Source organism: Meriones unguiculatus, chromosome 17 (genome assembly GCF_030254825.1).
Source record: "Meriones unguiculatus strain TT.TT164.6M chromosome 17, Bangor_MerUng_6.1, whole genome shotgun sequence".
Lineage (NCBI taxonomy): Eukaryota > Metazoa > Chordata > Mammalia > Rodentia > Muridae > Meriones > Meriones unguiculatus.
Genome location: NC_083364.1, coordinates 98,445,772 through 98,472,584, shown reverse-complemented (window position 1 = coordinate 98,472,584; position 26,813 = coordinate 98,445,772). Strand labels below are relative to the sequence as shown.

The following is a 26,813-nucleotide window of genomic DNA, read 5'->3' as shown; positions in this document are numbered from 1 at the left end:
GACAGTAACTTATGGCCAGATGGTGTAGCAGGGACCTTTTATCTGAACTAACAACAAAGCAAAGGAAAAACTCCTGGAAAGGTACAAATACACCAGCCCACAGCTCCCAAGACTAGATCCTGGAGGAGCAAAAACCAGCTGGCCTGGGATTTGCCTTCGCACTGCTTCATGTTTGTGGCTGGAGGACACAGAGCTATACATGTGCTCACAACAGCTTCATTCATAGGTGTGCAAGTAAGAGCTGCAGTGAGAGCCTTTAAAGGGGAGAGATAATGACAAATAGGCTCTTCCACATCAATGTTTGTCTGGGCTCTTCTGAGTTCTAGACCTTGACCTTCCACGTTTATCAGCCCAGTGTCTAGTTTCAGAAGAAACCACATAGTCTGATCTGCCCCTCTTGCTGCATTTAATGCATACATTTTTGGTGTGCCTTTAGCAAGAAGAGTGCTTTGCCGGTTTAGGAAGAATTTACCTATCTTTGATGTCTCTTTGTACTAATTTTATGTCATTTAAAACATAATTGGTTCTGTTGTTTTCCTTGTGGAGGTCCTGTCCCTTCTAGGTCTTTCTATTTCCCTCTTCTTCCATAAGATTTCCTGCACTCTGTCCAAAGTTACTGAAATTTAAGCAAAGCTGATACTGATGTCTGACCCTCGGAGCATTAAAACCTAGCATAAAGTCAGGAAAATCTAATAGTACAATTCTTTTACTAAGCATGCCATGGTGTAATACCATCTTACTGTGGATGGTGATGAGTTAAAGATATACACTGTAAGTCTGAAGCAATGTGGGAATAACAAACCAAAATATTACAGTGAATGAGGCTACCAAGAAGGGAAATGGTAGTCATTATGAAAACAATCCAAAACCTGGGGCTGGAGAGACGGCTTAGCAGTTCAGCCGCCACTGGCTGCTTGCACACGACCTGGGTTTGTTCTTAGCACCACATGGCAGCTCACTAGTGACTGTAAGCTCAGTTCTGGAGGATTTGATCACTTCTTCTGGACTCTGCAGTCACTGTACACACATGGCACATTGACATAAGTGAATGCAAACACTCACATATAAAATAAATAAATCTCTAACAACAGTAATCCAAAAAAATAAAATAAACAGAGATCAGTGATAATAAAGGAATCAGGGAGCAACATGGTGAAATCAAATGTAAGGTTATTCAGTGCTGGGGTCACATGCAACCATTCAAGTTTTGTCAGTCAAAACACTGGATTTGGCATTGCTTAAGAGAAACCCCCTGGAAACAAAAATATACAAAGAACAGACTAGTGTCTTGTCTGCTGCTTAATTAAGTACCTGAAGCCACAGACTTTGTTTCTCAAAGAAGTTTATGTAGCTCACATTTTTTGAGGGCTGCAAGTCCAAGACAGGACAGCTACTCCTCAGGAGGGCCTCTTAGCCTGGTCACAGCGTGGTAGAAAAGGAAAGAGGAGTTACTACATGGGCACACAGAAACTCAAGTTTCAGGACCACACTTATTCTTCTCCTAGCAACTTGGTTTCATGGGAACTGACTGGAATCCCACAAGAAGCACGTCAATCCCTTCTAGAAGCTGTACTATCATAACCCAGTCCCCTCCCCCCGCAGCACACCTCATGTTGTCACCATCCCACTGGGGAGGAAGGTTCCAGACCATGGACCTTTAGGGGGCACACTCCTCCCATGTCCAGGTCAAATTGGTTCAGGGTAAAAGGATAGTCATGCAGACAAATCAGGGTAAAGCACTGCCAGGAAGATGGAGTAGATTTACAACTTGTTAGCAGGCAAGTATGTTTTATATCCAAGAATAATACAGAACTTACAGAGGTCATCTCATAAGATAAAAAGATAAATTAATTAACTTGCTATGACTATCATAGCACCAGATAGCAGAACATCAAAGTATATAGTATGCAAGCTGGTGCAACACAGTGAGAAGAAGGTGAACAGAATTACAACTGACCAATATTTGGGTATAAAATACACTTCTAAATGGTATATGTCTTAGGGCTAGAGAGATGGCTCAGGGCTCAAAAGTTCTTCCTGCTCTTTAAGAAAAGCAGTTTGGTTTCCAGCAAATGTCAATGGTTCACAAAAACCAGCTCCAGGGTATCTAGCACTCTCTTCTGACTTCTGTGGGTACCCACATGTGAGTTTATAGAAACATATACGTACATAAATAATAATAAGCAAAAACCACAGAAGAAAAGTTACAAGTTTGCAGAGATAATATAATTTTGGATCAGTTCCAGGGTCCACAAGAAAGTTTTTAAAAACCAGGGGGAGGGTGGAGGAGAAGGGTGGAGGAATGCTGCTTTGTAGCACTACACTCCTGAACTTACAGCAGCTTTGATTACCTGCATCTGACCTGCACACGGTCATGTATTGGAGGGAAGAGAGACTCACAGGCCCAACCCCTCCCTGAGAATCTATTGGCAGCTAACAATTGCCATGGGCTGGAGAGACATTTTCTTTGGTATTGAAGCCACAGGTAAGGGACTCATGTTTCTGCTGTGACATCTCTCATTCCTATCACCAACCCAAACGAAACTCACTGGGTCAGCAAAGAAATAAAATATACATGAAAGTGAAAGGGAGATGGCATAAGTTGAGAAGAAAACAAGAGAGGGTAATAGGGTGAATATGATCAAAATGCATTATTTACATGCATAAAAATGTCATAATGAAGCCTATTATACATAATTAATACATGTTAATACAAATGTTACAAAAATAATTGGGGAATCTTATCGAAGCAGTAGAGAGGACAGAATGGGTAGCCCTCAATACATCTGATGTGGAACATAAAGACAGGTTCCAAAGAGTGATCTCATTTTCTATTTAAATAGAAAGAGGAAATAAAAAATATATCAGAAAGAAAATAAAGGTCAGACCAGAAAGGTCAGAGAGAATGACCAGAAAGCATCAGAGGATTCTGTGGAACTAGAAGTGGATTCTTTACAAGGACTGATAAAATTTACACACTGCTGTTCAGATGGAAGAGGAAAAGAAGAGAGGGCTCAGTGTTGACATCAGGAATGAAAGAGATGACTTCTCCACACTAGGAAGGACATACACACGCTTCAGAAGTGTTAGAATAATAATAAGTGAACATTAAAAACAAATATATGTATATATACATATATAAATTTGACAACATATATGAAATGAACAATCAGTCTAAAGACTCAAAATCTCAAAACTCACTCAAGAATTAAAGATTGAATTTGTGAACAAAAATTTCCTATGATAAAATCTATGGCTCATATGGCTTCACTTTGACTTCTAATAAACATGACAGAAATAATAAAAATGCAAAGGTAAATATTCCAGGAAATTGAACAAGATTTAATATTTTCTCAAATCATTTTAGGCTAACAATACCCTGATCCTAAATATGACACAGGTATTATGAGAAAAACAAAACTATAAACAAGTGTCTCTCAAAGTTGATATAAAATGCCTCAATCCTTTTTCAAATTGAATTGAATAACACATAAGAATATTCCATGTCCACACAAGGATATCTCCAGAAGGCAAGATTGGCTTTAGGCTGGAAAACTCAATCAGTGAATTCACTTTAATGCCATCATAAAAGTGAAAACAATGAGATAATATTATGTGATACAGGAAGTTATTAGCAAATCCATAATTTATTACTATGAAGCAGAAGTCCCAGAGGACTCAGAGCAGGAGTGAATTTCTCATTCTAACAAAGGCAGAAATCCAGGTCTGTTTAACACCAGAAATGATGGTCAAGGAGTAAAGGCTTCCTCAGAAGCTGAAAGCAATCCAGGTTCTGCTCTGACTGCTTCCACTCAGAACTGCATTAGAAGTTGTAGCCCGGACAATGTGACAAGAAAAGAAACAAGATGTTGCAGAAACAGAAGTTTAGGTGGGGGCCCAGCTCAGTGAACAAAGCACTCGTGTGCAATTATGAGGACAGGTGTTGGGGTCCTCTGTGTGCCCAGTGGGTGTGGTGGCCACCTGCTCTTCACCTGGGAAGGTGGAGTGGGGTCTCTGCAGCAGGCTGAGTCAATGAGCTCTGGACTCGGAGGGTCCTGCCCTCCATTAATGAGATAGAGAGTAAACGAGAAACACTCCAGATGTCAACCTCTGGCCTCCACAGGCCTGGACACATACATGAATATGCACCAGGCCCCCACATACAGTACACCTGCCCCCCTCACCTTAAAAAGATTACCATACTTCTTTGCTAATGTTATTATGAATGCAGAAAATCTGGTGTGATAGATTTAAAAAACTATGGGGGCTAATAAGTGGGCCTGTCAAAACCTTGGTATTCAACTCAACACTCATACACATTCAAGAATACACACACACACACACACACACACACACACACACAATTATTAGACGGTTTTAAAGCACTATTTACAATGGAATAAAAACCAAGAAATACTTAGGAATAAATCTCACCCCAAATGGGAAGAACACTACACACAACAACAAAAGCCTGCAGCAGCTAAAGGAGACAGAACTTAAAGGAGAAACAATTTTCCCATGAGCTGGGGGTTCGGTTTTAAGATGTTGTCTCTTTCCAAAATGTCTGTGGATTCAAGAGAAGCTCCCAAAATCCCAGAAGGCTTTTGAAAAATAAAACTCAACACGTTGGTTCTAAAAAGCATACAGAAACATGAAGGATGTAGAATGAGCAAAAATCTTAGAAAATGAACAATGACTCAGGACAGCAAACACCATTCATTTTAATATTTGTAAGAATAATGGTTATAAACATAAGTAGTACAGCAGAATAAAGCATCTATGGGTATCAAGGAGTGATAAAGAGATGCTCAGGTAATTTAGTGGATAATGGACAGTTATCTCGGTAAGTGAGCCTGATAAAATTGTGAATCCATACATCAAAAATCAAGGTCTGACTCAAGCCTTAAACATACATTCAAGTCAACTCAAAGTGGTTCCTGGGTCTAAATATCAAGCAGCAGCTGTGAAAATCCCTGGGTAGAGATGACAGGGCATCCTTGTAGCCTTGTGTGAAGATTTCTTGGGTGTGATTATTACACATTACATAATCTGTAATAGATCAAGTTGTTACACTGGATTCTATCAAAATTTTAAATTTCTGCTCCACTGTACACAGTGTTAGGGGCATGAAAGGCAAACCTGGGAGGAACAATTCCTAAAACATGCTTTGTGAAATAATTATTATTGCCTAATGTAATATAAAAATAAGAAAAGCAGATAAAGGTGTGAAGATAAAGAAAATACACAGTGAGAGAATGGAGCATGTGATGAGGGCTTGGAGCCTCTGGAGTGCGAGGTTGGGTTTCCAGCTGGTCTCTAACCACTGTCTGGTCCCTTTGTGCCCATTTAGGTTGCATCTCCCTGGCCCACCTGCTGACCATTACTGTCCCTCTGACCCCTGGTATCTTGAGCCATGTGTGCCTCCCTATTGCAGGAGGCCAAATAGTCGCTGTAGCTGACTTCTAGTTCAAATGCCAAGGGTGTCCTAGCAAGGAGGTTGGGGCCCCCTGCTTGTCCCCAGCAGGGCCGTCATAGCTGCATGCACAGTGCTCACTGTTAGACAGGGGCTCTGGGCAATGTTGAGAGCCCATCTTTACCTTGTGATTTTTCCTCTGTCTTCATGAGTATGACATTAACTTAATAATTAAAAACCCACTGGGAGAAAGAGCACAAAAAAGAAAACAGTACACATTAATATCTTTATATTTTAAAAGTATTTACTTACATTCTTGTATCTGCATGAATCTGTGTATGTGTGTGTATGTACCTGTGGAGGCCAGAAGAGGGCATCAGATTCTCCAGACCTGGAGCTGCAAATGTGAGCTGCCGTGTGGGTGCTGGGAAATGAGCCCAGGTCCTCTGGAAGAGCAGCCAGTGCTCTTCACTACTGAGCCATCGTTCCAGACCTTATGTTTTAATATCTTCTAACTGAAGCCAAAATTTCATTTTTCTCTTGGCCCAGAAATTGTGTAGTTGACCTTGATCAAACCTTGACTATATTCTCATGGTAAAGCAGGATATTTTAAAATCATGTTTCAAAGGGGTGCTGCCTGGCAGGTACATACATCAGCAAGAAGGGAGAGGTGCTCCCAGCCAATTCCACACCTCTTGCTCAGGAGGTACCCTGAGGTAATCACTACAGTCTTTTCCTTCTGACCCCTAACTCCACACCTCACATGGCTGACAGAGGAAGACCAGAGTGACTGCTGGAGCCTGGAATCCCTTTGTCCAGACCTGTAGCATCTGTAGTAGCTCTAGACTGCATCCTTTGGAGGGCTGCTTGGTGACTGGCACCATGGCATGTGAATGAGACCGTGGAGTCCTGAGAATATCACTGCAGGGTCAGCACGAGCCTTTGCCGGGGCCTGCACAGATATGGGAGTTGTCCTGGGCTGCAAAGGGGTAGGGGAGGGACACCACTGAAAGGCCACACTTGTGGTCCTGTCTTCTTTTCCTGCGTCTGTCCCTCTCCCTCAGCTTTTCCTGGGTCATGTCCTTAACCCTAAACCTCTCCAGAGGTCCTTCTAGGGAGACCCAACCGAAAACATTCAGGCTTCCACAGAATTAGCTGAACAGGTCCCTGGTGCTGGTATAGGGTCGTAGATACTGAGACATGACTGTGTTCAATGAGCATCAACTATGTGCCTGTATCAGAAACATCTATGATGGTGTATGTGAGTGTGCACGCACACTTGTGTATGTACATGTGTGTTTGTGCATGTATACTCTGTGTGCATGCTCTCATGTGCGTGCGTGTGTTCATGAGGTGTATGCATATGCACGTCCTGCAGGGTGGAGATCAGAGACGAATGTTAGGTGTCTCATTTGTTTTATAACTTACTTTTTGAGACAGAATCTCTCACTAAATTGACTTTGTTAGGCTGCCACTGAGTTGGGCATCTTCCTGTCTCCTTGTTCCCAGCATTATTTAATTTTTGCATGCATGCTGGAGATCTGGCTCATGTCCTTAGATTTACCCAGAGGCAGCACTGACTATCCCCTGACCCTGTGACAGCTTTGAGACAGACTGCTCCATTGTTGGTCTTTAGAATGAAGGATATGTGGAGGTGTTTGCATGCAAGTGTTTGGTGACATCACTGCTTTAGCACCAGGCGCTGAAGGGAGAGAAGTCATAGTCACAGGGGTTTAAAGCCCTGCTTCTCAGGGAAGCTCTTGGCACTAGAGCTGGCCATTGGGTCTAAGGAAGGGAAGTCATCTCACAGTATATGTGTGAAGGGCTTCCCAGGGGCTGGGCCTTGCCAGGTAACAGGAAATAGGGAATTTTCTTAATTAGTGATTGATGGGGGAGGGCCCAGACCATTGTGGGTGGTGCCATCTTTGAGCTGCTGGTCTGAGGTACTATATATAACAAAGCAGGGCAAGGAAGAGGTGAGGAGCAAGCACTAAGCAGAGCCCCACCCCCACCCACAGCCTCAGCTCCTCTAGGTCCCAGCCCACCTGAGCTTGGCTTCCTTTGGTGATGGAGTACAATGCGGAAGTGTAAGCCAAATAAACCTTTCTCCGTGTCCTTTCATCACAGCAGTGTAATCCTAACTGAGACAGAATTGGGCCAGGATCATGGCAGATTCCCGGGACAAACCTAAGGAGTGTTTCTGGGAGGGTTGTGGAAGGACATTGGAACTTTGGGCTGGAAAAGCCAATGAGTGTTCAAACCTTGATGGGAAGTTTTGTGGGAGTGTGGAAGATAAGAATGCTGAGAGGAACCCAGAGGATGGAGGCCTGGCTAGTGATGTTCTGGAGGGCAGTTTGAGGGTCACTCAAAGAGCCATTGCACAGTTTGAAGTAGAAATCTGGTTCTGCTCAGCTGGGGCTGAAGACTCAGCTGTGGTTAACAAGAGACCAGCATCACTGAGGAGAAACCTTTTCATCAGTGGGACACTCAATGATGGTCAGCTGGAGCTGAAAGATTAGCAGTGATTAAGAAGAGACCAGAATCACTGAGGTGAAGTTGTCTGGGAAGCATTTCCTCACAGTCAGCACACAGAATCTGTGCTCTAGAGGCAGCCAAGGTTGTATCTTGTTCTGCAACCAAACCTGATAGTGCAAGAGTCACCCAGGTGGTGCTGGTTTGAAGGCTTGAAGGGGTCAAGGAGAGCAGCTGACGCCTGGCAGTGTGAGAGGCCAAGAGAGGGCAGGGTGAAGGTGCAGCCCAGTGGTAGTTGAAAGCCCAGAATTAAAGGGGTCATGCAGAGAAACTGAGGCTTGGCACCATGAAGAGAGGCCATGGGTGAAAGTGCAGCCCATTTGCAACAGAAAACCCCAGAGTTCGAAAAAGCTGGTACCCTGGGCCAGCCACCCAGGACAGCAGTAACGGTGGAGTGGAGGCTGCCTGGAAGACAGGCTCCGTGTGAGCTGCAGTATGTGGAGCTGGAGTGTGCGGAGCTGGAGACAGGGACCAGAAGATCATGAATGAATCTCAGATTCTGGATGTGGAGTTGCTTCCACAGATGGAGTTCGGCTTCGATTTGATGGTGACTGTGCCCTGGTGTTTTCCTCTTGAAGTAAGAAAGTGTTTATTTTTTATTTTATAGGAGCCCTCAGTTGAGAGACTTTAAACTTTTAAAAAGGAGATTTTTGAGTTTTATAGAGACTTCAGATTTCAAAAGAGAAAACTTTTAAACTCTGAGTTTGTAAGGCTGTGGGACTTTTCAGACTGTGAAAGTGTTTTATGTTGTGGTGTTTGTATTAGTAAGGCTGAACAAGAAAGGAAGGGTTGTGGCTTAACAGTGATGTGTTTGTGTCAAGCTGACGAGGGGTCAGTTAGGCCAGCTAGATTCATGTCAACTCTACACAAACTACAGTCACCAGCGGGGAGGGGACTTTGACTGAGAAAGTGCCACAATGAGATCAGGCTGTGGGCAAGCCTGAGAGCATTTTCTTAATTAGTGATTGAGGGGGAGGGCTCAGCCCATTATGAGTGGGTTTTACCCTTGGGCTGGTGTCCTGGGTTCTGTAAGAAAGCAGGCTGAATAAGCCATGGGGAGCAAGCCAGTAAGTAGCACCCTCCATGGCCTCTGCAGCAACTCCTGCCTCCAGAGTCTGTCCCTACTTGAGTTCCTGTCTTGGCTTCCTTCAGTGATGAACAACAGTGTGGAAGTATTAGCCAAATAAACCCTTTCCTCCCCAAATTGCTCTGGTCATGGCGTTCCATCACATCAAAGGTAACCCTAGCTAAGACAGTAGACTAGAGGTTTGGGGAAGTTGCCCGATTCCAAAGCATAGCACCACTTGACACTCAGAGACCTGGCAGGCTCTCAGGAGCCCTGCCTCTCTCTCCTTGTCGTCCATCCCCTCTTTCTCTCTGTCCTTACCCCCACCCTCCCCTCTGTCTGCTGTTCTCTTGCTGCCTTGTCTCATTCATTACAGTTACAGCTACTCTGTTTTCTCTGTGGCTTCTTTCCAAGTTGGGAATGAGACCTCAGTTTCCCTTGGGCTCCAGGCATTTGCTTACACAAAACCACCCCTTCCCCTGCCACAGTGATGCTTCTGAGGATGAGCTTTTGGGTCCCCCATTATGCCCCATAGACCCCTTGTGGCAGAGATGGGCTTGAGATACTACCCAGAGCCTCAGGTCTTACCACACTCAGAGCAGGTGCTGGAGCTCATGAGCACCTTCACACTGGAAGGGTCCCTTTGGTTGAGATGGGAGTGAAGACTTCCAGGATGAGAAAAGAATCCAATACAAATGGCGCGCGCGAGAGAGAATGAGAACTATGGCTTACAAGATAAAATGTTGATAGGAGAAGGGGACCAATGAGGACAACCAGAGTGCTAAGGGTGGGAGACAGATGGAAGAGGGTGGGGTGCAGTAAAGGGAAAAGATATTGCACTAATATGCTATGCCCTTGAATGGGAACTGTAAAATAATGGCTGCCAGGCAACAGTGCCATCCCTGCCATGTCCTCTGTGGAGACACTCAGCATGTCCCTGCTGCCCCCCCCCCAGCCCCTAATCACAGCCCATTCCCTCAGCTCATCAGACACTTTCTGGGGGACATCCCTCTCTTGCCTGGGTATTGGCCCATCTGGAAATCATTTTCATGGCCATTTTTCTTGGCCCATATTTGTCCTTCAAGGAAGCTGACTGAATGACAAGAGTGTTTGTTGCCTATCTAGAAAATGGCAGACTCAGAATTAAGACCTTGAGGATGTCCTTGCCACTATGCCTATTTTAAAATTTGGGGAATAAAGTTGGTGCAGAGAGAAATAATTTGGGTAGGGTTTATCATTTTCTTATTACCCTGGAGATAGAGCTTGGGTCTACCTCCAGCTATTGGGCAGCTGGTTCAGCTAGCCTGCTCAGCAGACAGGAACCTGCCTCAGTGGCCACCTTGCCCTCTGCCGGAGGCCTCCCATCAGCACCTGCTTGGTGCAGGAGGAGCTGGGGCCTTCCTCAGGTAGTGACAGTCAGGGCAAGGGTTTGAACCCAGGCAGCTGGGCGAGCTGGACAGGCACTGAGCATCCCATAAGCCTAATGTGGCAAATATGGATAGAAGTTCCTGTGGACTCTTTCTGGAATAGTCCCATTATTGGGAGTATTTGGAAAGTTATCAGAACAATGCTGGTTTCCCACCCAGAGTTTATGTCCAAAGAATTCTTTTCCTTGTTATATTGTTTTCAAGGATCTCTCTTCTTTCTTCTCCTCTTCTCCCCGCCCCCACCATGTGTGTGTGTGTGTGTGTGTGTGTGTGTGTGTGTGTGTGTGTGCATGCGTGCATGCGTGCGTGTGCGCGTGTGTATGGGTGTGTGGGTGAGATGATGCAGGGGTAAGGAGAGGGTAGCGTGCCGTGTTGTGCATGTCGAGGTCAGAGGGCATCCTCAACATCAGTCTTAACTGTCCGCCTTACTTGAGATGAGTCTGCTGTTTTGTCACCATACACATCAGACTGGATCAGCCTGTAAGGTTTCTGGGATTCTTCCATCTCTGCCTCCTATCTGGCCTCAGGAGCACTAGGACTACAGACGTGTGCTGTTTTGGCTAGCTGCACGTGGGTTCTGGGAATCCGAACTCAGATCTTTGTACTTGCACAGCACACATTTCACCACTGTCATTTCCCCATCCCGAGTTTCTTGAGGTTTGCATGTATTTGCTTTACAAACAGACTTATTCCTTGGTCTTCAGAGGACTAAGGGAAGCTAATCCCTAGAGCCCACCCCTCCTCTCTCAGGTCCCCCTTGCCTTCTGATGCCTCAGGTTTGACTCCACTGTTTAGAGCAGGGTCCAGTATGCTGCTAATGAAGTGGGTGTTTCATTTGCTCATGAAAGACAGATGAATGTGTTTGCTGATTTCTTTCCAGTGTCTGTGTTGGGCAAGTGCTATCTACGTGCTGTGTTCCATGCATGTGACAATGCCTTCTTGGTGGGAATAACTTTGTGTCTTTATCTTACCCGGGGTCCTCTCTGCCTTCCAGTTTTACGGGAGCCCTATACAGTCCGTGTGGAGGACCAGAAGACCATGAGAGGCAATGTCGCGGTGTTCAAGTGCATTATCCCCTCCTCGGTGGAGGCGTACGTCACTGTCGTCTCATGGGAGAAGGACACGGTTTCACTTGTCTCAGGTAGGCTGGGCATCGCTGCCCGCAGGGAGGCTGCAGAAGAGGCAGGATTGGCCTCCATTTCTGTGTGATGTAAGGAAGAATACCTCGGTTGGTTATGTCAAAGGATGCACTTACCTTGGTTGACTCCATATTATAAACAAGCCTAGTGGTTTGCCTATCCCGGGGTCACTGCGCCTTTGGGCATTCTTGCCATCCCTATACTGTTGAAGAACTGACTGTTAAAGGGACATTAGTCCTATTAACACTAATGTTAGCCCTAACTTTTATGGGGAAATTGTGGTTTTGTTTCTGCTTTTGAAAGCAGGTAAGTTGAGTGTTGTGTGCCCAAGATACATTGTATTGATACAGGTGTGCTGATATCCTGGAACTGGGGTGTGAAAACAGAAGCTTTGGTTTCTGTTATGTTGATCCTTTCAAATGTGGTAAGAGTAATGGCGTATCGCTGACCTTGGACTTGTCCTCTCTAGTGAGCATCTATGTTCTGTACATGGAACCTCTGTGTATGTATAAAAGCCTAAGTTTGTATGGGAGTGACTTCCAGGCCTGTGCTGGGCATCTGAAAATGCCAGACTAGCTCAGTCCGTGGGAGATCGCAGTGTAACACCCCCCCCCCCCCCAGCAGCAGCACTGGCTTCTTTCGCTGTGCTCTTGACCTGGAAAGGCCACCAGGGCACAGAGATCCTGTTTCCTGTCTTGTGTCTCCTTCCACAGTGACTTCCGGTGTCTTAAAAAATTGCTGTGGGGGAAAATTCTGGTGCATGGTGTGTTATAAGGTTCTGGAAGCAACTACTTTGCTCTTGGTGGTTTCCATAAACCAGGGTTAGAGCGTGTGCACACACACACACACACACACACACACACACACACTTGCTCTCCAGTGCTGTCCCTGGCTAACTATGGCTTCCTGTTGGTCCATAGAGACTGGCAGGAGCTCAGCCCTTTATGGGGATCCCTTGTTTCATTTCTGTTTCTTGATTACCTGGATGAACTCTGGCACCTTTCACTTCACGTCAAACAGCCGAAAGATCCTAACGAAAATGAAGGCATGTCACCCTGAAAATACACTGAAGAACTACAGAACCGACCCGTGGTTTCAGTTTAGTTCTTTGTTTGCGTTCACCACACAACTCTGTCCACAGACCTTCTGTGCTTCTCATTTTCTGAAGGGTCTTTTTATGTTATCCTGGATGGCTTGAGTTTGCAATCCTCCTGCCTCAGCATCCTGAGAGCTTGTATTACAGGCTTGTGACGCCAAGCCTGGCTGTATTAGTGACTTAGAGAGAACCTAATAAACCCCTCTCACTTCAGTGGATGATAAGTTCTTGCTACATTGCTGATTAATCCTGTAATCTGTCCTGTCTGAAAAACGCTGAGTTTCGGCAGTGCCCATGGTCGTGGTGACGAGAATACTCACCTGCCTGTCTGTGCACACCAGCAGTCATGCTTTGCCGTCTTCTCAAGTCGGGACATTCTGAGACAATAGTTCAGTGTTCAGTGTTGAAGAGAAAGGGTCTTCATATTGACACGGCTAAGCAGAGGGCATTCTGAGCAAGGAAGGACAGACCCTCATGCTGACATGACTGGTGGACTGGAGGCGACTCCGCCATCACAAAGCTACACATCTGCTTCAGGCCTCAGCATTTTCCCTGGGGAGGGAGAGGCTTTACAGTGTTGTGCCTGAGAGTGATGTGTGCAATCTCTGTGCTTATGCAATCACAGGTCCACTAGTGAGATCAAGTGAGATCATGCTAAGTGAGCAGGCTGGTCTCCTGAGTGCTGGGAAGCTTGGCTCTGAGGGCCTGGGGGCCACCTGAATTTACAGCAGCCAAAGTGCATTGAGGATGTGAGCAACAGGCTTGTGCAAATCTGTGGGCCAGAGGGTCTTTGGGAATCTTGATCTTGGTAAGGAAATGGATATTTGTCCTCTGCAAAGCGTGTGTGTGTGTGTGTGTATACAGACGTCGCCAGTGGAGGTCAGAGGATACAGAGGACACCTCAGATGTCAGTCCTCCCTTGCATCTTACTTGAGACAGGGCCTCTTGTTCACTGCTGTTGGCTGCTGACTCCAGGCCAGTTGGCCTGTGGGCTTCCCCTCCATCTCTCCCTTCCCTCCGGAGAGGTGGTGGGTTACAGATGCAGGCCTTACTCATTCCCCCTCCGTCTCTCCCTTCCCTCCACAGAGGTGGTAGGTTACAGATGCAGGCCTTATTCATGATGTCTTCCCACAGCACACTGCTCTTGCTCATCTTGGTGAGAAAATACGCAAAGAGCAGCTGGACTGGTTCAAGGGACTCTGTCCTTCCCAAGGAACTCAATACTGCGTATTGGGCTGTACCCAAGCCAAATGCTCTTTGGAGTGAGAGTGGGAATGGGGATAGTGGAGGCTGCAGGAGGTCTGAGGCCCACTCGCAGACAGGTTGTGCTTCTTCTATACTCTTGAAGTTTCCAGTATCCTGGACACGAACAAGTTCGTTTCTTCTGCATTATCTTTGCAAAGAATTCTTTGGAAGCCTAAGAATAGGACTCATGTAATCACCCCAAAGATCTTAAATCTTAGATCTTACCCCAAAGATGTCTGTTGCGGCCGCCTGGACATCACCCATTCCACATGGCTTCACCTTTGCTCTCAGACTCTAGCGCAGTGGACGGAGGCTTAGAGTTGTGTGTGCACAACACACCCACAAATCCTACCTCCTCTTAAGTACAGTGGACTCCGACCCTCTGTCTTTTTATATCACTGATACTGGAACAGTGAGGCATGGGGGCTGCCTGCATGATTTAATGTCCTTCTGTCCTGCAGAGCAGCAAATACCCTTTGAATATTAATGTGGCCCCATAAAAATAAAGTGGTTTGGCTCTCAGAGTGCACGGAGTCCTTGACGCTGCAAAGAACCCTAAGATGCAATTCTAGGGAAACAATGACCTTGTCTGTCTTTGTGAGTTTTGTCCATGGTACCCATTGAGAATTTCCTCCCATGTAGGGAGGCGGTGATGTGAAGGCCTGACACTTTATCTCTGCTTCTGCTGATAAAGTTGTGAGAGTCTCCCCAGGGGCTCGGGCACACTAACATCAAAGTCACAGCTGAAGGGGATCCGATTTGGAAAATGGAGAAAGCAGATGCCATGCTGTCCCTGCAGCAGCTGCCTCCCTCTGTGGTTTCCCCAGCTGAAAAACCCTGTTTGGAGAGGACGCAAGAGCTTTATCTGATGGATCCATTCGTACAGGCCTAAGAATGGTTGTCTCCCTCCCACATTGGGATGGAAGGGAGAGGTTTGATGACCCTGTGAAATAAGAAAGAACACAGACTGGCAGTTTTCATGAAACCTTTGTGTAGAGTTGGGACATAAACATGTCTGGATGTCACAGATAACCCAGGGGTAACTCTGAGGAGCCCCATTGGCCCACCTCAGGGATTGTCTGTCCTGAAGAGATTGCAGAGTAGTGTACCGAGGACAGCGGAATGGGCAGAGGCATCCGGTCACAGATGATGTTGCCCAGGGAAGCAGGGAAAGTTCTAGAAAATGGGCATGATTTAAGAAAGCCTTTGCAATCAGGAAGGAAGGAGACATAATGAAAAGATAGGCAAGCAAACGGGGACAGGCTTTTCTTCAGCACACCTCACCAAGCTATGCTAAAGGTCTCGGGCGCAGTCCGTTGTCACGGAAGGAGAGATGTTGGCTCAGGAGCTGTTCCAGGGTGGGAGTCTAGCGATGGGCATCCACAGTGTGGGAACCACAGCGCCCTTCTTAGCTTCTGGGGTTTCATTTCACAGCCAGCACTGAGCATATTCAAGCTCATCTGCTATTCACTGTTTGGGTAGTCATCTTGTTGACAACCAGAACATTCTGGAGTCAAAGGGGTAATGAGGTCATGATTCATGTGACATGAAGGACTCAGCTGTCATTGGCAAGCTTCATGTGTGACTTAAGATATGCCAGGGAATTACTGCCTAAAAGAAACATTACAGAGGAATATCAACATGTGAAGCACATGTAGGAACCAATGAGACCTGGAATGTCCCTAGATCCAGGTTACACGCATGATGTCTGATTTTTTTTTTTTAACATAGACTTTTAGTGATGGGAGCCTCATCCACAGAACAGAAAGCACAGGGTTCAGGGAGGTTTGGGGATTGTGGAGTGTCTGACCTGATGGACCTGCACCCTGAGAACACTTGTGTGAGGAGAGAGAGGTGCTTCCATAGTCTGTCACTGAACTGGTTGTCTGTGTTCTATCATCCCATGTGTCATCGGGACAGGCCACTTGTGATTCTGCTGTGTCTCCTGAGGACCCTGAGGTAATGTGTAGTCAGCAGCTGGGGTCTATGCCCTCGAGTAACCCAGGAAGCCAAAGACCCAGACCACAAAGCAGCATCCTCCCGAGAGCATGATCTACCCTCAGTGCTGCAAATTGTACATCACAGGTGAGAGTCCCAAACTGCAGAAGCAGGGACACAACACAGCCAGGGCAGCATTTTCACAAAAGAGAAAAGAACAGTGACTTAGCAAATTTAGCCTGAGCTAGGGAGTTGTCTCAGCAGCAGCATCAAAGGTGTCCGTACACAGACATTTGTGAGGTGTATTTGGTACATGGATGGTATCCATGGGGAATGATGTATGTGTTGTGTGTGCCTATGTGCCATGTATGTGAGAATTACACAAGCATGTGCTCTATGTGGCAGGTGTATGTAAAACTCAGCACAGGCTCTTGCAGCAGTTTCTCACACCTCCTGAATTACTGTGGAGGATTTCCAAGAGAAAGTGGCTTTCAGGGGCTGCTCAGAACACTAGCTGGGAACGTAGGGGCAGGCACCTCTGCGTTTAGTTGCAGCACTCTTGAGGTGGGTCCCCATGGCTTCATAGATCTATTCGCAATGCAGGACACAACATTGGCGAGTGAAGCCCATTGTTTGCCTCCTTTCTTGATCTCTGCCGTTTGAATTATTCCTTCTCAGACATCATCTCCCAGGATGCTCTGTGTATATGTCAGGGTTCCCTAAGATTTTGCCAGCTTTGGCCACTTGCTAATAGAGAAGTTGGCAGAGAAAAAAGGCTCAAGGGGCTGAGGGTACCGAGCTCCTATTCCCTCCCTCTGAAGTCACACAGAAAATGTAAACTCTACCAGCAGAAGGCTGTGACAAGGCCACAGTCACCCAGGCATAGTCATCCAGGACACTCCTGGAGAGGCAAGTATCTGGCTCAAACTGCACTTATTTGTATAGTTCAGGCAGGCAAGCCTTCTTAGCAGGTATGGTGGCAGGGCCTTCTCGAAACAATAGAGAAAGACCTGCCATGCCAGCTGGCCTCTCTAATGGTGACAAGCCCAGAGCCGCTGAGCTGTCTCATCTTTGTACTGGTTGCTCAGTTATTTTGCAGCCCCACACAATCACATTTTTAGTACAACCATCAACATCACTAAGGAAGTGAGCGAACAGGTTGGCACTGGTGCCTATCATGCAAATACCCCAGCTGCAAAAGACATCTGACTCCACATGATTTGCATGCTCCCAAAGACACCTACCTCAGTGGACACAGGACTGACTTCAGTCTGTCCATGGGGAACCTCCCTATCTTGCCCTGTCCCTGGCATGCATGGCACTCCATGTAAGAAATGGGTATATACCTTGGACCAACAGAGCCCGTGTGACCCGGCACTTTCCCTGGCCTCTCTTTACCTATGACCTCTTATGTCAGGAAGGCTGAAGAGAGGAGGTCATTTAAACACCGTCCTGGCAGGAACGCCATGTCCTTTAGTTGTCTTTATGTGCACACTAAAATCAGGAGTCATGAAGAACACTGTCTGATGTAGCACAAAACAGAACAAAACAAAAACACAACACAAATGGGATTCAAGACTGACAAATGTAGTTTTATCTGACATTAATTTATCAGACACGCTGGAAGTGGGTGTGGCAGGAAGGCATTGTCACAGCCAGGGTCACATAAGCCGTAAAAGGGTTCACAGGGCACATAGTCCATGTTTCAGGTGATTGCTACTGGGTTATTGGGGTTTTCACCCTCAGTTTTCTTTTATCCCAGGGTGCTAGAGGGAAGATGAGCAAAAAATTCTTGCAGCGATCAGCAGCGGTCTGAGGACTTATAAAAATTAGTTTCTCTTACCAAATTTCAAGATGAGACCCCGCTCCCGGACTGTCTAAGAGCTCACTTGGGATGAAGCTGTGGCTGGGTCCTCTGTGTGGGGAAGAAGGGACAGCACTTATGGCTTATTCTAGCCCCTTCATCCCTGGAAAGGTGGGGATGATGTGAGCGTCAGTCAGCCAGGCTCAGGGTTCATAGAAAACAGAAAATTGCCCTTATGTGTGCTGTTTGGCTTAGGGAGTAGGGGAAGGCTTCCAGCCAAGAGCTGGTGGCAAGGACAGCCAATAGGCAGCGAACCATGTTCTCTGTTCCCTGCTGTTGGAAACCTCCTCTCCAGGGTTTCAAGCAGGGCACTCTTCTGCAGATACCTCTATTCTCTGCATGCCGTAAACTCTCAGTAGCCTTGGAGAAAGGCAGGCTTGAACCTAGAAGAGCCTGGTTTTAGCCTCGGCGTGGTGGGTTGCAGCGTGTTCATGAAGAAGGTAAATGCTTGCCCTCTGTGCCAGCTAAGGAAGGTGCTCTGTGGGTGGTTATCGATTCACGATTCGGGGTCTCTGACTGTCTCCTCCTCTGTGAGGGACCAAAATGGACCTTAAAGCCAGCATCGAAGTCCACAATGCACATCTATCACAGACCAAGCCATGTGACCATAGGCTAGTCACATGACTTTTTATAGTTCAGTCTCCTCATTTGTAAAATACAAACAGTAGAAACAATAACGTAATGAACTATTTTGAGATGGGAATTCATGCAGACTAGGCTTCTCCCATATGTAATCAAGGATGGTTTTGAACTCCCAACCCTCTTGCCTCTCTCTCCCAAGTCCTGGGACTACTGCTGTGCATTCCTCTGACTTGCTGATGAGTGCTGGGGCTCAAACCCACAGCTTTGTGTGTGTCAGGCAAGTGCCCTTTGACCAAGCTACACCACACCACACATCGCATGCTTCATAAACCAGTGCTGCCTGGTGTGGGCAAGGTGTTGTGCACAAGGCTTGCCATAAGCCTTAGCCGTTGTAAACAGCAGTCTTCTGTCCTCCTCAGTGTGCTTCTGAGACAGTGATGGTTTCCTGTAAGGTGCTTGTAAAAATGGAAAAGCAAAGATAATTCAAGAAGAGTTGTTATCGCTGAGGGCACAGGGGATGTTGTGGGCGAGTGTTTGTCCTTCGCAGCTCTGAAGCAGTAGGATGCCATGAGCGGGCTCTCCACAGGATTGTGTTATAACAAGCATGCGTTGGCCGACTCTTTCCTCAAATGTAAATTAGCCGGTATAAATGAAATCTTCGCTGTCACAGATGATTCAGAGTGCATGAGCATAGGAATGCACAGGGTACAGATGGTTAGGAAGCCCACCATGGCGTCACATACACATGCCAGGCTTTATTGACGGCTCTGCCACGGCCTCACTATCCCACTTCAGAGATGGGGAAATTGAGGCCCAGAGAGCCTCAGTAACCTACCCAGGACACAAATAGCATCACCAACGGACAACCCTGCTACTTGTAACAGTATTGAGTTATTAGGAAGGGTTTATTAAAGCTAGAAAGATATCTACAAGCACAAGCTAGACTTAACTCTCGATATTTGATGTATTTAGGGTACTCAGTTGTTTCGAAGGTAATGTGATTAATGTTGTAAAGTATGTTATATACAGAAAAATCAAATACACAAAATTACTTGAGACAAAGATAATATATTTTATTATTTAACATATTTTGTTATATAAATTAATATTTATTAGATTATATAATTTATAATTATAATATAAATTGTATATTAACTTTATATTATATACATTGATATTATTAATATTGATAATTTTTAGATGAAGTATAGTATATTTAGATTAAATATTGAGTGATGCTAAAACCATGGAAATTTGCATGTGTCACCATCTCTTACACTGTTTTATTTTAATGTTTTAATGTAGCATTTGATAACTTCAAAGATGTAGTTAAGGTATTGTGACCATCTTTACCAATCATCTTCTCTGGTCCCCGCCACCTTGTGTTGAAACCATTCTTACCAGTAACTCCTGCATGTGTGTGTGTGTGTGTGTGTGTGTGTGTGTGTGTGTGTGTGTACACACCACTTAATTTAACTATGGTTGCTTGTATGAGCATGGCAGGGAGGTTATTTATTGGAGCATGAGGAAAACCATTCCCCTTCCCCTGGAATCTTTAACTGCCATGGGCCCTCAGAGAGGATCCAGCTTTTCCATTCTTTTCAGTCCCTCTTCTGCGATGTTTCCTGGGCCTTGTTGTGAGTTATAAAAAAAATCTCTAATTTGGGTCCAAATACTCAATATTTGCTTATTTTCATTCCTTTGACCAATTATGAGTCTGTGCATAAACTTCTTGCCGCTTACTACAAAGAGAAACTTCTTGACCAAGGCTGACAGTGCCACTAGCAGATAGATATAAAAATAAAGACCAAAGGATGGCCCAAGCCACAGGAGCCTGGACAAATGCTGAGACCTTTATAGCACAGCATTCTTCCCTGCACTGGCCGCACAGCCATGTCCTCAGTTCTCAGCTGCACTTGTCCCTTTATCTAAGCGGTAGATACATCTGCGTGCATGGCCTCTGCATGAATGTATAGACTGTCACCCGGTGATAGGTGTTTTACACCCACTAATGATCATGGGTATTACAATTGGAGGATGCTGATAGAAGAACATCAGACACACTCTACGACCTGGAAAGCCTAGACAGAAGGGAGTCCCATGTTGAGGGAAGAGAAGCAGACAGTTGCTTGGCCAGTGGGTGCCTGTGAGCATGAGTGGGGATGGAGATGGCTGGGGAGCACCCCCGTCTCACTTTGCATATTTGTACTGTAAAGCTGTGTGAAGATGAAACTATCCCGAGGGTCCATGCCACCTAAGCTATGGGTGCAGAGCAGGGTACAGCCAGGGCCACGCTTAGGTGTTTCTCTCCTCGTCCCTGCTCTGCACTTAAACTTCTTTCCTGACTGTGGTTTACGTCTGTGGGGAGAACACAACGCTGCTGTCATCATGGCCACTCTTAAAACACACATGATACATTTACAGAGGGTGTGGGTGAAATGCAGTTGTGCTAGGCACAATTCGTTCAGCTGGCAACCCTGTAACTGAGGGCCCCAGAGACTGTAGTTTGAAAGCTTCTTGAGCAGTTCAGTGGAAGCCATGTGCACCTTAGGAGTCACTTTTGAAATAGACTTAGAGCTTACTTCAAATATTTAAATTATACTTTGGTACAAATAAAATGCTGTGCATATATATGTAAATCTTTTTCCTAATGTTCCTGAAGCGAGAGTATGTGTATGTTTGTGGTGTGTACACGCATGTTCATGCTTGCATGTGTAGGGTGCTCATACTCCTTCCATTGTAGGTGCTGTAACACATTACACTGGTTGATATCATGAATAGGAATTTATTTCTCAGTCCTGGAGAATCTAAGATCAGGGTGCTGGTAGATTTACCTAGTAACCGCTTGTTCATAGCTGTCTGCTTGTTTCCTTGCATGCTGTGAAGAGTAGGGCCTCCTCTGTGGTCCGTTCATGAGGCCCTTAGTCAGAAAGGCATGACCCATCCCCTTCCCCAAATTCCTCTGCTTAGGCTTCATCTTAGGAATTTGGAAGCACATGGATGACTTGGCATATGCCTAGTCTGTGATAGGTGGAAGCTTTCTTTGATAAATATTTTCTTAGTTTGATTTCTTATGAAGGACACATGGGCAAATAATGAATCTGATGGAATGGTGTCTTGTGTAAAAACCAACAAGCATGCTAGTGTCATGACTTTTCAGCCTTCTGTGCTTCTCTAACACTGGGCCAGCCCTTGACAATATCCCCTGTTCACTCCCAGACGGAGTAGAGATTCATGCTTAGGGAAGCCTTGCATGCAGAAGGCAAATACATGCTTTTATTTTCATGCAGCTAAACAGCCCTTTCCTATCCTATCTCCCTTGCTCATTTTCTGCAGCATTCCTTTGTCCCTCTGTGCCCACAGCATCTCTTGCTGCAATTGTTCTTCCACCAGGAAAAGAAAGGATTTTATGAAGAGCCTTTATGGAGTCATTTTCAGACCACAGATACTATTAGGGGAGAGATGCGTACTGTGCACCCCTGCCTTAATTAGATGGTGACATTTTTAGTTCTGAGCACTGTTATCCTTTTGAATTGAAACCCTATCATTGAAAGAGCCAAATGTACTTGAAATTGAGGAGGGCCGTTTTCCAGAAGGGAATGCAGCCAGGGATGCCAGATCCTGTGCTGGGGTGGCAAGGGGCACATGGACCAGGTTTGCAAGATGTGTCTCTGCAGTGATGGTTTCCAAGTGAGGAGGCTCTTTAAACAGTACTGTCTCAGAATCAAGGCTTGCAGGACGTCTGTTTTCACCTCCTTACTAGGAGGAAAGAACACTGAATGAAGAGCATTCTGCCTTGCAGGTTGTGTTCACATGTCTGCAGGGAATTCCTGAGTGTGTTCCAAACATTACGGTTGCTCCGTCAGGAGAAAAGAGCTGCTGGCACCTTCCCCACCATCATGCTGCTGGCCACCCCGCTCTCTACTCAGTGTCTCTCTGGCCCAGACGTCCATGGGGTCAGTTCTAGGTGAAAGCCATACAGCCCCATAGATAAGCAGCCTTGGCCATGCTCCCCACATGTGTGTGTGTCTTTGTGTGTCTGTGTTCATGTATGTGTGTGTGTGGTGTGTATGCCCATGTGTGCATGCATATGTAGACTAGAAGACAATCTCAGGAGCTCCTCAGAGCGCTTTGCATCTTCTGTTCTTTTGACACGAGGTCTGTGTCTTCCCTGGTGCTCACCTAGTGGGTGAGCCCCGGGGTGCACCTACCTGTGCCCTGGAGACTTGTGTGCAGCAACAACAGTGCTTGATGGCCACTGCTGGACAGCGGGGAGGTGTTAGATGGTGGGTGGTGGTGGACAGTGGGGGGTGGACAGCGAAGAGGTGGACAGCAGGGAGGTTGTGGACAGTGGGGAGAGTGCCGGAGCCCACTGGCAGAGTCAAATGGTTCTTGAGTCGGGAGTGAAATTAATAAACCAACACACAATACCTGGGACCTTTCCAACAGACTCCTTTTAAGCTAGAGCAAAAGCCCCTCAGGACAAATGAGTAAATTTACAAGGAAGTCAAGCAAAAGGTGTGTCCTAGACAAGGACACCCCACCTGCTGTCTCAAACAAAAGGTGAAATAGACTTGGAAATTCTTCACTGACTCCAAAGAAGGCCAGTCTTTCTGCTGAGATCTAAATATCAAAGCAGGCTGGAAGACGGCTCCCAACAGGAAAGACAGCAGGAGGTGGTAGACCTGGGGAGGTGCTGGACAGAGGGGGTGGACCAGAGGGGAGGTGCTGGACAGTGGGCAGATGCTGCTTTCTTACGCCCCTTCCCATTCTTCAGTGTCTCTGAAATCTTCCACATGACAAGCTGAAGGAAACACCTGAGGGACAAGTCACCAGTGATTTTGAATTTCCAGAGTCTATGATTAACACCAGCAGTTGGTACACTGTCTGGACAGTGTCCTGAACAGGTTCAGAATGCCAAATTTTCAAAAGTGATGAATTAAATGATGGGTTGCTTTTGTGCTGGTTTGAACACTGAAGTTCTGGTACCCAAAGGGTTGCTTATCCCAGACAAGCTGCAGTGAAATTAAAAAGAAATCATCTTTGATCACAGTGATGGCCCTATATTAAGGCACCTGTCACCAGGCCTGACAGTAGTGTTCTGTCCTTGAACCCATGTACCAGTTGTCCTTTGATCTCCCCTTGCATACCTTGTCATGTGAACACCCATATTTACACACACACACACACACACACACACACACACACACACACACTAAATGAATAAATATATCCTAGTGCTTTTTATTGATGTGATAGACACCATGACTGAGAGACATGTAAAGAGGCAAAGGTTTATTTGGCTCTTATGTCCTGATTACACTCTGTCGCTGAGGGAGGTCAGGGCAGGAACTCAGGAGTGGGATCAGAGGCCATGGGGGGTACTGCTCACTGGCTTGCTCTCATGGCTTGCTCTCATGGCTTGCTCAGCTCCTTTCTTATAGCACCCAGGATACCAGCCCAGAGTTGGCCCCACCCACAGTGGGCTGTCCTCCTACCAATCATTAATCAAGAAAATGCCTACAGGACAGTCTGATGAGGTGTTTTCTCTATTAGGGTTCCCTTCTCCCAGATGACCCTAGCTTGTGTCAAATTGACTCAAAAACCTTAACAAGCATAAAGGGTTTTAAATTACACCCTCTTCAGGTTAGATAAGTACACAAGAAAGCTGATTTTAACATAAAGATTTCGCTAAGGAATAGTATGATATGGTGACACAATGGTTTATAAACAACCTTAAAAATCATAAAATCTTATTTTAGTACAAGTTAAAAGAACGTGACTGAGCTAGGCATGATGGCTCATACCCTTTATTTCCATACCTAGGAAGCTGAGGCAGAAGGATTGCCATCAGTTTTTGAGTAGAAATTTTCTGAAAAAAACAAAAACAAAAACAAAACAACAAAACAAAAAACACCACAGAAGAACATGACTGATGAGCCAGTTGAGGCTAATTTTTATCACAACCATATACTGAAAACAGCAAGCTATGAAGAAATGAAAAACAAATAAATGGTAGGTGTAGGAATTGAAATTGTAATGACATTTGGGGAGACTGCGGTGGTGGCTGTCCTGGTCTGTGTGGTCTCTAAGTCTGAGGGGCCTGAGAGGGCCCTGCCACGGGCAGAGGTGGGCTGCGTGTGGCTGCAGTGGCTGAGGTATGTCATGAACCTGAGAATATCTTGGTACTGGGTGCCTGGCAGGGTCCCTGTGTGCTAATTACTTCTTGGGCATCTGGTGTAGGCGATTAGACTAATCACCCGATGCTCCAGACACACCGTCCCCGTATCTGTTTATCCCAGGATTGGCAGCGCTGAGCTCGGGGTTGCTAAGTGTTTCTATTCCAGAATAAATAATTCAAGCAGATCGTGGAGATGAGACTCGGGAAATGGAGGGGTGGCCCAGGTGGCCCAGAGAAGGCTTGGTGTGTGCATCGCAAGCACCAGGACTTAAGTCTGATCCCCACACACATGGGAAAAATCTGGGTGTGAGGGCACAGGCCTGTTTTCCTGGCGCCAGGGAGGTGGCGACAGGAAGACCCCACAGCTGGCAGACCAGAGCCTGCACGGTGATCCCTGCAGATGCACACTTGCACATAGTATGCACTGTACATACGTGAGCATGGACACACAAAGATTAGGTAAAGTCACAGAAGAAGAGACAGAGGTGTAATTTCCAAGCCGTGTAGGGCTCCAGGCACAGTGCTCCCCATTGCAAGGTAATTCTTTCTGACTGCTGCCCCAGCCTCAGACTTCTCAGTCCCAGGGACTGAGGCTGAATGAACCCTTTCTGTAAATACTCCATGTGCAGCACTAACTCACAACAACAGAAGCAAGTGGAGAGTCCTCCCAGTGAAGTGCTCCCATGGGCCTCTCCTCTGCAGGGACATGGTCTTGTGGGAAGGCTTTTCTTGCCCGGTCACAGCAGGCCATTGCTCTTATCTCGAGTGAATGGGTAAGAGGACAGGGAACACACAGGCAGGCCTGTCTGCCTCAGAATGGGCAGAAACTGTAGCCTGTTTGCCTTTTGATCAGATGGAATATACATAAACATACAAGCACAAAAGTTTCCTGCCTTCCCCCAAGCATGATCAGGCAGTAACTTGTGAACAAGGTGAGACTCTTGTTCACACATAAACACTTGAGAACTAGCAGAACTACTCTCTCATGTGCTGAACGCCCTTGGCATGGCCACCCACTGCATAGCTGCAAGCTGAGGTCAGATGCAGTGGGGTCATGTCTGAGTGTTCTGGAGGAGGCCATTCGTTTGCAAATGGCTGCCTTCTCCCTGTGTCCTCACATGGTAGCTTCACTTGGGTGCCTCCCTCTGTAAGCTGCCCACCCAGTTCAACCCCCATCCCCAGCGCACTGCGCTGGAAGGCATGGGGACACAGCCTTGCGATCCCTAGCACCCTGTGACACTACATTTTCACTGGTGCCTGAAAGAATCAGACTAACTTTGTAACCTATGTTTCTTTAATTGCCTTATAACTTATATTTGCAAGTTTTAGGTCCATGTTAATTAAAGCCTCTTAGTGCTTCTCCAGAGAGCCGAGGAATGTAAAAGTTCCTGACATTAGCCATCTGTGAGGGCAGAGATAAGGAAGAGAACAAGCAGAGATCTCTACTAAATGGAGAGAAAATCACCAGCTGGCGCCAGTGAGATGGGCTTTGTTTGGAAACTGGGCCAAATGGCCCCAATCCTTCTCCTGACCTTTGATCCAAAGCCTGTAACCCCCACTCCTCAGAGCAGACATGGGATGAGTTAATCACTCTCCCATCTTTAACTGTGGATGGCAGGAAATTCCAAACTGACTTGAAGATCAGATATTTACGACAGGGCTGACTGGACCTAAGGGTGACCAGAACTAACCAATTATTTTAAAAGTTAAACACCTCATCCAATCCTAAATTGCCAAGAAGGCAACCCCAGGAGATTCCCGCCTTGTGTCTTTTAAAAACCTAAGGTCTTTGTCTCCCCGTGCCACTCCTAGCTGACCAGCAGGGGTGACCCCATTGCAATGGTTAAGAAGATTGAGTCTCTTGGGTTTTTGCATCGATGGATGATTAGTTTCCTAAGTTCTCTTCATACCTTCTTATATTTAGGCTCTTGCTGGGCCTAACAGTGCCTAATGGAGAACAGAGTGAACCCTGCTTAGGAGGACTCTGCCTGATACCTGTTCTTCAAATGTACCGGTGGGAGAGAGCAGATGAGCCTGGAGACCTTGGTGACAGCAGGGTTTACTTATTTGCTGTGTCTGGATGCTTTGACTGCAAGCATGTCTATGCACCATGCCTGTGCCTGGTGCCCAGATTCCAGAAGAGAGCACTGGAGCCCTGAACTAGATTACAGGTGACCGTGAGCTGAGCTGTCGTGTGGGTAGAAACTGAACCTAGGTTCTCTGGACGAGCAGCTGCTGATCTGAGTTGCTGAGCCATCTCTCCAAACACAGGCAATAATAATACTGATTACAGACAGACACATCACACACACACACACACATACACACAC

The 26,813-nt window shown here is 46.2% G+C and overlaps 1 protein-coding gene across 3 annotated transcripts in view; it reads left to right on the top strand.

Moving 5' to 3' along the window:
- The window catches only part of Dscam (DS cell adhesion molecule), a 547,677-nt gene that overhangs the window by 102,441 nt on the left and 418,423 nt on the right, over positions 1–26,813 (top strand). For all 3 annotated transcript variants that reach the window (XM_060370834.1, XM_060370835.1, XM_060370836.1), the window contains exon 3: positions 11,433–11,579. In XM_060370834.1, coding sequence (XP_060226817.1) covers positions 11,433–11,579 — 147 coding nt within the window. The remainder of the gene's footprint in view (positions 1–11,432; positions 11,580–26,813) is intronic.